Below are 14,166 nucleotides of genomic sequence, written 5' to 3'. Positions count from 1 at the left end.
TATGTATGTAATGAATTCAAGTTGAGAATGTGGTTTGTGGATAATTGCCAATTGTGATGTTGTGTACGTTTTTCATCACCAGAGGGCGCATGTTTTGAAGTTGAGGCTGGTTGAGGACACATGTGACGTCATGACGCTTCAAAATGAACCGTTTTGCTGAGAGGTATTAACATTTTCTTCTAATAAAATCTTGTAATAAAATATTTCAAATAAATATCCTTTCTGACCTTGTTAATGTCTTGGCTATTTACTCTATTTATTGCACAACTCATTTGGTAAATAAAAGTGCAACTTTTCAAGGAAAACACAAAATTGTCTGGATGACCTCAAACTTTTGAATTATATTCTATAATCAAAAAATGCTGTAATTGTTACCTCATGATCACGGTTTCAAAGTAAAAACTACCAAATCAGCAGAATGAGGAAACAAATGAGTAACAGATTTATTTACAAAACTGTTTACAGCAAGATTTCATAATTAACATCGACCCACAAAGGGATACTGGTGTCCAGGTGTACAACACCTGCACCTGCACTTTCTAGTCAGCAGAAGAAGGAACTTCTAGAGCACCTTAAGTCAAAGAAAGGCCGAGGGGAGTTTGAGCAACCGTAAGGCACAAGACACAGCAACACCAGCTCCTGCAAGCATCAACCTTCAGTCAACTATGTACATCAAGCACTTGAGGTTAAAATGACCACATGAACAGCATGGGATTTCTGCCAGGCTCTCAAGTTCTTTACAGGTTATTGGAAAAAGCTGCTGTTGATGACCACTTCCAAATGTACACAAGTGTGTAGAAACAACTCAAATAACCAAACGACCCGTGGTCTTTTAGTCCTGCACGATGCTAAAATGCTATTTCAAAGATAAATGTGTGTACGGTTTGTACTCACAGCGGAACCACAAACCTGCATTTACCAGATCCACCACTTTTTATTTATACCAAAAAGTCAACTGGAGAGCAATTTAAACTAAAGACGGAATAGTTGTTGTAGGTAATGAGGAGATACTAAGCTAGATCAGATCTGTCTGCTCAGCAGGAGAGTTGTTAAGTGTGAAATAAACTCTTCCGTTGTGACAGTTTTAGTGAAACTGTAAAAATAAAAACAGATTTCTCAAAATGAGTTTATGAAAATTCACCATTCACATTTAAATCAATGTGAACTGTGCATTACAGTCCAAAAAATTAACACAATTATTGAAGATACACAAACTATAACGAGGTCTCTATGCTTGAAAAAAAGTTTATATTTGTATTTATTTAATTTTATACAAAATTTCGTCTATATTTATGTTGGATTTTCTGGTTTTCCTTCCTTGATGCTGAAGAAACTCCCTCATGTGGTTACAATTAGTGTGGAAAAATATCAACTGCCTGGACAGTCACTTCGTACTAACATGAATGAATCTGATAATACAACAGAGCAAAAACGTTCCACTGCAGCATCCTGGGATTGGTGAAGTCACGATTGGCAAGCTGGTGAAGTAGTGCCCCTAGTGGTCAGTAAATGGGATTACTGAGGTCCTGGAGGCGTCACGGTCACATCACGGAGCACTTTTTCTCCTCCTGAGGTGCATTTCCATCAGCTTTCTCCATCTCTAAAATGATCCGCTTGAAAACCTCAACGGCGGTCTGCGTTGGGAGGAAGTTTTGCTGTCATCAAAGGTAACATTGATCAGGTATAATCGATGTTGGTGAACGCTTTTACCTCGTTCTCCTTTGCAGAAGACTCCATAAAAGCAGCCCCCCAGGAATCAGCAAGCTTTTTCCCCTCCTCCGGTTTGATAACACTTTGAATAAAAACACCCAATGAGAACTTTCTGATGTAAAATTGACCTTAAGAAAATAATAAAGTATTGTCTGAGGGTAAACCAGTGTGATCCTGATTAAAGAAACAAATGAAACTGTGAAATCAGATTATTTTATTTGAATTATCTTCCATATAAAGTTGTGTTGCACAGTACTGAACTCCAGCATTCTCTCCAAACGGACTCAGTGCTGCAGTTACCAAATATGTTCACTTGTTCTTAGAGCTGAAAACTATCAGTGCAGAGTTTTGTAATGTGTGCGCAGACACTCTTACCGTTCCATGTGGAGGTCTTTTTTGTTCCCTACCAGAACAGTCGGAACCCTAAAAGAAAAGTTTTACGGTTAGCAAAAACAAACCGACAAAGGAGAGAAATGATAAAGTTAGAGGAAGTTTACTCACTGGATTTTCCCAACCATGTCTAGTAACTTGTCATGTAGAACCTGCACAACTTCAAAACTGAACAGAGACAGAAAAGCTACAGGCATTAATCTGAGAGCAGGAAGCACACATGCATTACATACTTAACATGGTTATTTAACTTGACTAATTGTGGTTTGAGAGTTAAATTAGCTGATCAGTAGATAAAGGAGTGGAGAGCATCAAAAACCATATCTTGATAAAAGGGGCGTCGCCTTTCGCCGTCTTGCTATTTTTATTATTTTTGGTTGATTTTTTTTATTTTTTTTTTGTTTTTAAAGTTCATTGTGATTGCCTGTTGACCATGTCAATCAATTTCTCCTTTACAGATTACATTCAGTTTGTCACAGCTACACAGTCGAGGTCAGATCTTAATTTTTACTCAATCACACTGCACTCGTTTTTCTATAAATGTTTGAACTTTGAGAGTTTAAACAAGAGGAAAGTGTTCACACGGAGAATTTGCTGCTTCATAAACCTGATGCTCCCGTCACATGAGGGAGGAGCTACTGTTCAAAGTTTTCTTACCTAATTGTTACATAGGAGCATTGACTGTATATGTGCATTTCTCATATACAGTCAATGCATGGAAGACACAGAAGAAATCAGGTTTATTCGTGTTTTAGAGCTCTTTAAAAACATCAATAATCATGTCTGCATATCTGGGTTCATGAGATCATTCAGAGACTTTTCCAGTACAGTGAGCTTCATCTACTGCAGGAGCTGCGTCTGAATGAAGGCCGCTTTCAGCGGTACTTCTGTCTGTGTGGCCCTATGCCGAAAATCTATTTGATTTATTATTTATATTTATTTATTTTATTTTATGATTTTCCCTAGGTGTGTGGAAATTTTTTAGGACATTTTGAGTATGTGACGGGGGTGAAATTTTCATTCAAAGGCGCTGTTAGAAGAATAATAATAATAAGAAGAAGAATAAACAAAGCAGAAACAAAAAAGAAGTTCTTGCGGTGAGGGCTGTGTGTGTCTTTCTGTGTGTTTTATGTTTTACTACATGTTGGTCATGTCTGTTTGGGTTTAGGCCGTTCCTTTGAGGCCTTTTGGGGGCGTTTTACATTTTTTTGACTTTTTTGCAAAAATAATATGGTCCTTGCTGTCAGTAGAGTGCTGCTGCGGGCCATAAGAAAATTGAACATTTCAAAAAAAAAAAAATCCAAAACTTGAAAGAAATTTTGAAAAAAAAATGTACATTTGAAACTTGAATTAAAAAAAAAAACAAAAATTGTTACCAATAAAAAATAAACGTTTATCTGTACTTTCAACTTTTCCTTTTTTCGTTTTTCCCTGATTGTTTTCAATTCATTGTTTTCAGTTTCACCTGAGAGTTCTTGTTGCTGAGCTGATCCCAACTTTACGTGGCGATTACACCTTGAATTTCAAAATTTCATTTTTTTTCTCCATTCACTTTAAGCTGATCCCACATTTCCATTTCATTTTTTAAGGAAACATGTTTGTAGCATTTACAAATGCCTCCATTCACATGAATTTAATTAGTGACATCAAATCAGAGTCCACCAACCTTTTCATTGAAGTAACTGAATAGACGAGAACATAACCGTGGATGTCCATTGAGTGGGACTGTGGAAAGATGGAGTACTCGTCCTACAGACAGAGAACGTGTGTTAGGTTCATTTACAGGTTAGTCAGTGGAAGTGTGGGAGTCATTTTGGGATGTAGAGAACAGCTGACCTGTCCGGCTGTATCGACGAGCTGAAGATTGAAGTCTTGACCGTTCACGTTCACCATTTTGTTAAAGGCTGGAGAGAAAATCCAACAAGTTCTGTGATTTTTCTTTGTTTAACTCGTATAAACGAGATGATTCCTGAATGTTTCTGCTGCGTTTCCCACAGCTGATCGGTGATGAACTCACTGTTCTCGATGGTCGGGTCATAGGAGTCGACAAACTGCCCTTCCACAAACTGTATCGTGAGAGAAGACTTTCCTGTGGGGGGGACCCAAACCAAACGCTTAAAAATGTAGAATCGCCATCAGCAAACAACATTCAAGTTTATCAGTTTATCCCAACTTCTAAACTACTTTTCAACTTTATGAATTTTACACACTTATCAGGATTTTCAGTGAAATTGAAGACATGAGAATCATTGAAGAGTAAAAAATTGAAAATGTCAAATGAAGTATTATAAGAGACGTTTCTTCGTTAATTAATCACAGAAATTGGTCATTTAAGAAAAATATAAATATTAAATAAATTATTAGAACTTCCGTCCTGTTACATTTTTAAAGTTAAATTGTCTTTTACAAACGCGGGCTGTTTAACACGCTTGTTGTCATGGTAACAGCTTCAGTAGCTCCTTCTTGAGAAAGATCATCGAGAGAAGTTAAAAAATGGATCATTTTAGAAGGAAAGCTCCCCTCTTAGCGCTTGTTGTTGTCCAGACGATAAAGCAAAAGTTTATTTAAAAAAAGAAACAAGTCCACAATCTGAATAGTTCACTTCCTCTGCTGTTTCATCTCAGTCTTCATAATGATCAAATTCACCCAAATACGTTAAACTATAAAACTTGTGTCTTTTCTACTGTCTTACTGTTGTGGTAAACTGTGGAATAAGGTATATCAACATTTTAGTTATGGCATTCATAAGAAGTTTTTGTTCAATATTTTTTGGATTACTCAGAAAATGTTTTGATGTTGTAAATTAAAACTGTCTGGACCTGATGGTTTTTTTTTTTTTATTATTTTGTGATTTGTTCAATATTAGAATAAATAACCCCCTCAGTCAAAGTAAAGGTTAGAAGTCTTTTGTAATAAAAAAACTTAATAATGCCACATTTTTAGCTTTATTTTGATCTTTTACTGCACTACAATGTCACAAACTTAAAAAAATACAACAAAATGAGGCTTGTCACAGTGATTATTAGGTTAGGCATCAATGCAATTAAAATTGATTAATTAGATTAATTATAGGTCACGATTCATCAATCGCACACAAAATGAATTGCATCTCAGCACTAGTTTCTACAGTTTCAGCTCCACACTCGTCTTGTTGCAAAAACTGCTGCAATTGACAAAACAGACCAGTTTGTACTTTAGTGAAACCAGACTAAAGCTGAACGTTATTATCTCCTCTTCATGTGTGTATTCATAACAACGACCCGTCTGTTGAGGCGAGGCTTCGACAAACAAACTTTATCCAACATTTACCTTTAATAGTGATTATCCAGAACGGTCTGTTTAATATTAGCGACACGATCCGTCATCAATCGGTTAATAGACCTAACATGAAGAAAGTTATGAGGCCATCTGCAATTATATTTTGAGTTAAAAAATACCACTAAGAATCTAAGTCAATCTTCTTAAAATACTGGTATTGTAGTAAAGAGCTAATGACTGTTTTACAGAGCAAGACTGGAAAAACAAAAAGGTTGAACGGGATCATTTGTTTTGACAAAAATCCTTATGACCAACAGGCTGTCAAACATAAATAATAAAACTGTAAACAGTTTGTTTCTTTAAAAACTTCAGGAACGTTGTATTTTGTGATTGCTGAACTAACAACTATTTAGGCCATGTGTCAAAGTCAAGGCCCGGGGGCCGGATCCGGCCCTCCAGATCATTATATTTTATTGTTATTGGTGACCCGATGTTATCTTGCGCTCATTTTGATATATATTTTATGGAGAGTAAAACACTGAAAGTTATTTAAGGTTTAAGTTGATTTATTCTGCAATAATATTCCTGCATTTTTACTATTCAGAATTTTGTAAAAAAGTTATAGTTTTTACATTTTAAAAATTGGCATGTAAACTTGTAAAATGTAAACTTCTTAGCTAGCTTTTTGGACTATTTTGGCATTTACTACGATTTTTTTTTAGGTTTTTTGAAGTTTAGCTAATATTTACATATATTAGTACATACATGTTTACAGGCACGTTGTCACGGTAACACGACAAGCTTTGCCGAGGCTCAAATGCAGCGGCAAAGAAAAGCGACATAAATGCTGCTCGTCACGATAGATTAAATAAACCATCATTTCAGCGAGAAAGGTATTCTCTTGCCGCTTGTTTTTGTCCAGATAATAAAGAAAAATGTTGTCTTAAAACAGCCTGAGCAGTGATACAGAGCAGTGACCGGAACTTTTTTTTTTTTTTTAAGGTCTGCAGGTTAATTTCTTATGACTGTATGTCAGCATCTGTTTTCTTGGAGTAATACTGCAGACATAAAAGTCTTTAGAGTTCTGCTGATTTTACTGTTGATTTGTTTTCTGCTCACAATTTACATTTCTGATTTTATACTTGATAAATTTAAACATTTCAAACAATAAAAAAAGAAGGAAAAATTTTCTGTCTCGACTGTTTTTGTTCAAAAGCCGCATATAGCGATTAATGACAACTCAAAGTGTGATTATATGGAGCTAAATTTGGGCCAAGATTATTTGAAACCCAAATAAAACAAATTGAAAAAAATATTGGTGTTTTTTGCAAAAAAAAAAAAAAGTTAAATAGTTTGAGACATTTTATATATATATATTTTTTTTAGCAAAACACCAATGTTTTTTTTTTACTTGTTTTATTTGGGTTTCAAGTAATGTTGGACCCAATTTAGCTCCATATGATTAATGTGATGTATTTCTTTTAATTGACTATGTTAATTATAAACATTATGTTCTAAATTTACAGTTTTGTGTGTCATCTGAAGATAAGTGGTCAGCAAATACTGTAACTAAAAAAAATAATAAATATTGCGACTAATTTTTCCCAGGTTTGCAATTAATTAGTCAATTATTTTATTCAATCCTCTGCCCTTTTGTTTACATACTATTAATTGTAAACTTTAAAATGTTCTAATCTAGTCTGGATAAGTTTTCAGCAAATATACTTTCTACTAGGGGTTTAATGGTTCATTTTAACAACGATTTGATTTTCGTCATAATTTATGATTGACAATCTGATCTTTTGCTGATATCGATTCACTGACCTAAAATTGACATCTGTAGCCAAACTTTCAAACAAAAATGTTATTTTCAAATATCGATATAAATCGATTTATTCTGAAACGATTTTATAATTATATTTTTTTTTAACATTTTTTTTATCAGACAGATCAATCTGGCTGGATTATAGGAATATAAATCAATTAACACTACATGATCTATACTACAGTATACTTATACTGAATAAAATAGACTTCAAGTGTAGTACTTTTGCGTAGGGGTGACATAATGAGATACATAGTGTGTGTTCAAAAGACAATAGGAACTATATATGCGTGAGTGAGTGTACTATGTCCACTGTAAACAATACATTTTGAATAATGTTCAGGGGAAGTACTTTGTCTTCATGGGTCTTCATTAGAATTGGTAAATAAAAATGGTGGGACACTCGAACCGGATATTCCCAGCTGGGCTAACACTGAACACATGCAGTAACATGTGGCTACAACTACACGCTAAAGCACGGCTCGGGCTTCGAGGATAAAAACAAAAACACTGAGTGTGGTAAACACAAGTAACACAACGACACATGAGCAAACGTAAAGGCGCCATTTCAGCCTGGTAGTTCCGACAGACGGAGAGGAAAAACAAAGCCTGCTCGACACCATGCTAGCCTGCTAGCCGACGATGCTAGCAGGATTCGGTGGGGTACTTACCTACGGACCGGTAACCTAGAACGGCGATTTTTCTATATTTTGGCTGAGGCATCGTAGTGAAAACGGTGTTGAAGGAGAAAATATATGAAACTGTAGTACGCCACCTAGTTTCACAACCCACAAAAATAATGGAAAAAAAAAGTTTTATCGCCACATTCGTGTCGAGTCACGTGACAACAACAAACTTTTGGGAGCTCTCTCTCCGCTGGGCCTCGAGCAGGAATCTCAAAGTTCAGCGTAAGCAAACACAACCTGTGTTTATCTGTTAAGGCCGAGTCGCTGTGTTTACGGCGCGGTCCTCCACACCTACAGGTGATGTGACGAATAAAAATAAAACCGTCGGCTAAAGCTGTGCTACAAACGACAAGCAGAGCGGGTTCAACGCGGTCTCGATGAGCGAGTCACGGTGACGGAAATGGTCATTGTGTAAGCAGCGGCGGCGGCGGGACTGTATGGCAAGCCAAGGAAGTCAATAATCGCCAGGAAAAGTTCCGTAAATAAAACGGCGTATTGGCAGAGAAAAACTCCGCTTTTGACGCAAGTTGTAAAAGTTACATGTAAATTACTATGTTTTCCCAAAAGGGCGTAAAATGCGGCGTTTTATCGCGTATCCATCCACCGAAAGCGCCATTCTAGTGTGTTCAAAACCACCTGTCAAAAACAGAGTTTTGTCATGTGTGCTTCGAATATGTGTTTTGCTTGAATAAAGGGGCTACACCTATAGACTGTAAAAATAATAGACTGAGCGGGCAATGAGGTCCCCCATTTGAAATGCATTACGTCATCTCCTCGCGAAAGTCGGTCGCCGCTTTCACCGTCACTTCCTAAAACGGATACCGCCATTTGCAACCCATTTTCAGCGATTGGTCTGAGTCATAGCTGAGTCATGGAATCTACAGGAAGTACTGTCGCCAATCAGGAGTGAGTTTATTGCAACCGTCCGCCTCTTTCGACGAGACCGCGGATGTAAACAGCTTCTTTTAATAACGGCGGCTCGGGAGAATTGTACAAGTCATTGTTGAAGCCTTTGAGGGAGAACCATTCCAACATTTGATTCTATCAACGGTCCTTTGGGATTTACTTACATTTATTCCTTTTTGTCGATATAAAACGGGCATTTGGGTGACACCGTGCCCGAACTGCGCGTGCCCTTCTCGCGCGCGCCGCAGCGTTACTTGACATTCGCTGTGAGGTTACAGTCTGATCAGATGCACATGAGAAGCGCGTTCAGCGGTATTTAAAATAAATAACCATCCTAACAAGTAAACAGCTGGATCTTTTTTCTGTTTAAAAATACGACCAGGTCCTTTCAAGTTTGTCTCGCGCTCCTCAGACGTCTGCGTCTATTTCAAGCTGCAAGCTGGAAAAGTGAAGAAGATGAAACTTTGGTTGGTGGTTTTATGCGCATATATGCAACTTATAATTTTATAAGCTACAACTAAAACAGGGAAAAAAGAAAAACGAACGTTAAACGAACAAAAAAGTCCAAAGCACATAACCTCAGAGTGAAATCTATTTCTACAGAGTAAATCCTCATCTAAAAATGTTGACAGCATGCTCCTCTTGTTGTTTTAAACTGCTGCATCGGTACATTCCATTGAGGAAAACAACAGTAGGACAATGAACATTACATTGTTGAATTGTAAAGTAGGTTTTAAAAGGTCTTCACGGACCGCATTGATGAAGTCTGCTCCCATTGGCTACCCGCCATCTGTCACTCAAACCCCCCACACGTTCGACGTCAGACCCACAAACATTTATTGAGCCATCTGATTGGTTAATTTATAACTCTAATAACTTGTGATAATGGAAAAAATCTTTAAAAAAAATAGGATTAGAAAAAAGAAGTTAATCAGAAAGCAGCAGAGGAAGAATGATTATTCTGACATATAAAATGACTGAGAAATAACTGTCTGTTTCTCAATGTAAGTCAATGGGACTTTGGCCTTTTTGCAACCCAGTGGTACTTCCTATATGGAACACGGAAGTAGGGGGGCTTGCTCTGTCCAGTTATTCTTATATACAGTCTATGGCTCCTCCCTATAAATAGACTTTTTACTCCTTTTTTCCAACAGGTCAGGAAGAACGTCTGTCAGTTTTCCTATACTGGAATGGGCATTCACATCCTGGAGGAGTTGAGCTGGCTGAAGGGAGAGGACATGACCACGGTCCTCGGGCTTGCTCTGTCCAGTTATTCTTGTATACAGTCTATGGCTACACCCAAGCTTTTTTCTAAACCCCTCCTGTGGCCAAGACAAATATATATATATATATATATATATATATATATATATATATATATATTTCCCTCGTGCTGAAGTCTTGAGTTCGATCCCACGGCCTTTCCCTTTCATGTTTTCTTTTGGTGACTTTTAGCAACAGTATTATCTTGTAGTTGATGTTTTTTATTCTTTGTTCTTCATCTTCTTATCTTTGTTTTTTACAAGTATGTATGACAATAACAAACTGTTTTAAATTAGCCTTTCTTTGCTGTAGACAATTAGAAATCTCTTTTGTAGTCAATAAATTCCGTCAGGCTTTATATGCAATAAAACGCCGCTTTTTTAGGCCTGTTTTGGGACAACACAAGATCCCGTAATTTACATCCAAGTTTTAAAATGTGCGTTAAAAGCGGTGTTTTTCATGGCCAATACACTGTTTTTTGCTGAACTTTTTGTAGCGATTATTGACGCTTTTGGCTTGCCATAGAGAACCACGCCGTCTAACCTGTCAGAAGGGACATGAACGGCTGTTCTGGCCCAAACGCGCAGCAGAGGTCACTCTTTGTTCCTCCAGCTGACCACCTTTCTCTTCAGACTTTTCTAGACCAACTTTACACCTGTTTACTCACTACTCCATATTTACAGTAACATATAGATTAATGTTACTTATATATAATCAAATCAGAGGAAAGGCAAGGCAAGTTTATTTGTATAGCACATTTCATGTACAGAGACAATTCAAAGTGCTTTACATAAAACATTAAAACAAACAATCAAAAGAAATAGTAAAAATGTGATCATTAAAATAAAATTAAAAGAAAGTAAAAAGATTTTAATTTAAAACAAGCATAGAGCTGCTTGTACTCTGCTACAACTGGAATCATTCATAAATTAACTTTATATTTCCATCTATTTTTGGTGATACAGCTCACCTTTAGTTATACAACTGCAATAAACAGACTAATGCTTCTGCAAAAATATTCAGAAACAAAGTGACAGCAATGAAAAGCGGCAGGAGATCAGAATTTTCATAAAAAAATAAATAATTATTAGCTCAATCATAAGAAATACACAGTGATATTTGAAGTTTCAGTTTTTGTGGAGAAATGTTAACAAGATAATGTTTACTTCGGGGACCAGCAAACTTCAACACTTAAAGTACCATTCGGGTCGATTTCTCCCCAACAAAAGCCCACAAAGTCTTCACTAACCCTTTAGAAAAAAGAAAATACTTATATTCATGTTTTTGCTACTAAATAAACTGTTGTGAGTTTTTTTATGTTGATTTGTTTTGCATAAATAAAACATAAACATTAAGAGAGAATACCCCTTTTTTAAAAAAATGTGACTTAGTTTATAACTTTTGACAGAGCTTTGCATGAATTCCTTTCAAAATAAAAGACATTCTGCACCAAGTCAATGCATTAAATGCAGAAGGACACGTGTCAAAGTCAAGGTCGGGGATCTGTTATTAATGATCTGATGTTTTATTTAGCTAATTTCTAACTTGTATAATTTTGACAAAATATATATTTTATGGAGAGTAAAATATTGAAAGTTATTAAGGTTTAAGTTGATTTCACTTTTTGTTTGTTTTACTTTACTTCTTACTTACTATTTCCTATTCAGTTACTTCTTAAAATGTTTAAAAACATTTTATTTTAACCAAAGAGCCACAATGGAGTGGTAAAGAGCCACATGTGTCCCCTGCTTTTCTTTAACGTAGAAAGCTTAGTTGGTTAAACTAACGAATCAAATTATAAGCACATTCAAAAGTTGTCAGGAGAAATATATATATAAAACTGTGTCTTTAGTATTTTTAAGAATAAATGTAACTGTAAATATAAAATACAGATGCAAAATTTACCATAAGCTGATTTTATTTATTTATTTATTTATTTTTCTTTTTTGGTGCAAAATATCGATTTAAGCTTGTTTTCTGTACTTATGTTCTGTTATATTTTTGTACTGTATTTTTGATTTTATTTTCCAAGCGTTAAAATATTGACCTGGAAATGATTTGAAGTTGAGGTTATTCCTACCGGGAGATGTCGTCAGAAACGAACAAATGAAAATTCGGGACATTTTCTCCAAATTCGACCTGACGGGAACAGGTAAAGCTGTGTAGTGTCAGAGCAGCGTGACATTCTTAAAGGTGTTTACAGACGTCTGCTTTCGTTTGGTTTGGGAAGCAGAACTTAAAGGCACGAAGCGCGTGAGCTAGCATAAAAAGCGCTAGCCGCTTCTCTGCAGCATTCAGGGGGCGGTGGCTGCCATAGCAACCGTCACGGAAACATTGGCTAGCTTGGCCAAGCTAACGATGGTTTGTTATGCTAGCCTTTAACATGACGTCGAAGAAATTTGAATATCGAGTTTAGGGTTTGTTAATGAGTTCATCACACAAGCCAATCGTATGTTCTTGCGTCATTGTTTAAATGGTTTATTTTTAACTTCCTTTTTTATTGGGAAAGTGTCGATGATGTCAAGTTGTCATAAAGCTGTGTTGAGTCTAGCTAATTTGGCAAACGGTGATTTCCATCATATGCTGTAAGCTAACATTAGCCACAGAGGCCGTAAACTTCTCTTACTTTATAACCACGTTTGTGCTGAAGCTGACATCGCTGTCTCTCTTTATTTGGGGTTTTAACTAAATGGATCCCGTCACTAAAATCGAATTTGATTGTAGACGTTTTTAATAATATTAAAAAATATTCTGTCCCACTGAATTCTAAAGATGGATGCATTAACTTTGCTTCTTTTCATATACGTTTAAATTATTATTTTATATGTTTGAAGAGAACCATTGTGTTATAGTGTATAAACAATGATCAGTTTTACTGAAGAAAGTTAGCAAAAAGTATGTATGCTAGCACCTGTATTTATTTATACTCTCTTTTATAAAGTGCACACTGCTTTAAATTCCAAATAATCTAATAAATAGCATAATAACGTAATAAACATCTTAGGTTGTCGTTTGCATAATGAAATAATAATATTGCCAATTAAAAATAAATAGATAAACATGGTTTGTGTGTAATCAAGCAGTGAGTGAAAGACTTCTCTGACTAACGTCCTTTTTTCAGGATTCAGCTCGAACTAGCATGGATGTTGATGACTGCAATGGCCCATCCTACACATCAGGTAAAAGTAAAGTGTTTCCCCAATTCAGTCTAATACATAATCTGCAAAGATCATTAATTATTGTGAACAGGATACCACTGCTAGCTTAAAGTCCAATTATCTTTTTATGTCTTGTAAAATTGTTCCGGTGATCTTTTAATTATAATTATACAATTTTTAGACAAAATCAAAAACCTGTGTTGTATTGTAGGATAGTTTCTGCATAGAAGCAGGTGTTTATTTTAGAGTTTTTGGTGGGGCTCTTGGCGGAGTAAGCCTTCACTTATTTCCCATCATCCCTGTGTTTACACTCTCTCCTGCTAGCTTACAGGCCCTCACAACTCCAAGCTAACATTAGCGGTGCAACAAAAATGGCGAGCAATATCGGAGCTATCTAGCCGTACAGTTTTAATCCAGGTTCCAAGTCGGGCGAGAAAAATGAAGATATATTTGGATTTAGTCGTGTAAAAGTGGATTTATCAGAATGGAGCGGAGCAGGGAGCTTGTGGCTTACCGTAGCAGGATCTACATCACACCTACAAGCCTTTTCCAACATTTTTCTGCTCAAGGTTCACAACAATTTGAGTAAAGAAATACTCAGAAATGAAATTTTAAGCTAATTTTCTCAATATATGTTGTCTATCATCTGAAAAATGCTGCAAGAACATGTTAAAAACCCTATTTTCATCGGAGTGGGTCTTTAAAGTCCACCTTCGATGAAAATCCAGTTTGATTTTTTTTTTTGTTTTGAACATGCAGGTCTGGGATTTTTTTTTAAATGAGGAAGAACAAATGCAATAAGAAATCATTTTGTTTTTGGATTTCTGCGTATTTCTCCTTTTAGATCAATCAAACTGTCTTGGACATTCTCTGTTTGAATGGATGATCTTCTTTCCATCAACAGCTCTGCTGCACATGCACTAAACCCTCATCTGTTCCTAGCGTCTAGTTCAGGTTCTGGAGAAGAGAA

At 36.0% G+C, this 14,166-nt stretch overlaps 2 protein-coding genes across 10 annotated transcripts in view; one reads left to right on the top strand and one right to left on the bottom strand.

Moving 5' to 3' along the window:
• Positions 1–419: 419 nt before the first annotated feature.
• rhebl1 (Ras homolog, mTORC1 binding like 1) lies at positions 420–12,257 on the bottom strand. Of its 3 annotated transcripts, none has more exons than XM_024269634.2 (8): positions 12,119–12,257; positions 4,118–4,189; positions 3,937–4,004; positions 3,767–3,849; positions 2,212–2,268; positions 2,086–2,133; positions 1,711–1,792; positions 420–1,634 (listed from the first exon to the last, which is right to left on the bottom strand). In XM_024269634.2, the coding sequence occupies exons 1-8, from the start codon at positions 12,159–12,161 to the stop codon at positions 1,542–1,544; spliced, it is 546 nt and encodes a 181-aa protein (XP_024125402.1). In that variant the 5' UTR covers positions 12,162–12,257; the 3' UTR covers positions 420–1,541. The 3 variants fall into 3 exon arrangements, with proteins under 3 accessions (XP_024125402.1, XP_024125401.1, XP_024125403.1); XM_024269633.2 differs by lacking the exon at positions 12,119–12,257 and adding an exon at positions 7,855–8,297; XM_024269635.2 differs by lacking the exon at positions 12,119–12,257 and adding an exon at positions 4,311–5,798.
• Positions 11,824–14,166, top strand: part of LOC112144821 (zinc finger protein Eos) — a 9,606-nt gene continuing 7,263 nt past the window's right edge. For 2 of the 7 annotated variants that reach the window (XM_024269632.2, XM_024269627.2), the window contains exons 1-2: positions 12,311–12,487; positions 13,160–13,217. In XM_024269632.2, the coding sequence (XP_024125400.1) occupies positions 12,464–12,487; positions 13,160–13,217 (82 nt within the window). In that variant the 5' untranslated portion in view covers positions 12,311–12,463. Of the gene's footprint in view, positions 12,232–12,267; positions 12,488–12,508; positions 12,624–13,159; positions 13,218–14,166 lie in introns of those variants that run through there. The other 5 variants (XM_024269629.2, XM_036212057.1, XM_024269628.1 and 2 more) reach the window with 5 other exon arrangements.

This window comes from Oryzias melastigma, linkage group LG5, assembly GCF_002922805.2.
Source record: "Oryzias melastigma strain HK-1 linkage group LG5, ASM292280v2, whole genome shotgun sequence".
In the NCBI taxonomy this organism is placed as follows: domain Eukaryota; kingdom Metazoa; phylum Chordata; class Actinopteri; order Beloniformes; family Adrianichthyidae; genus Oryzias; species Oryzias melastigma.
The sequence above is the reverse complement of the archived record's forward strand: the minus strand, read 5'-3'. Positions and strand labels throughout refer to the sequence as shown.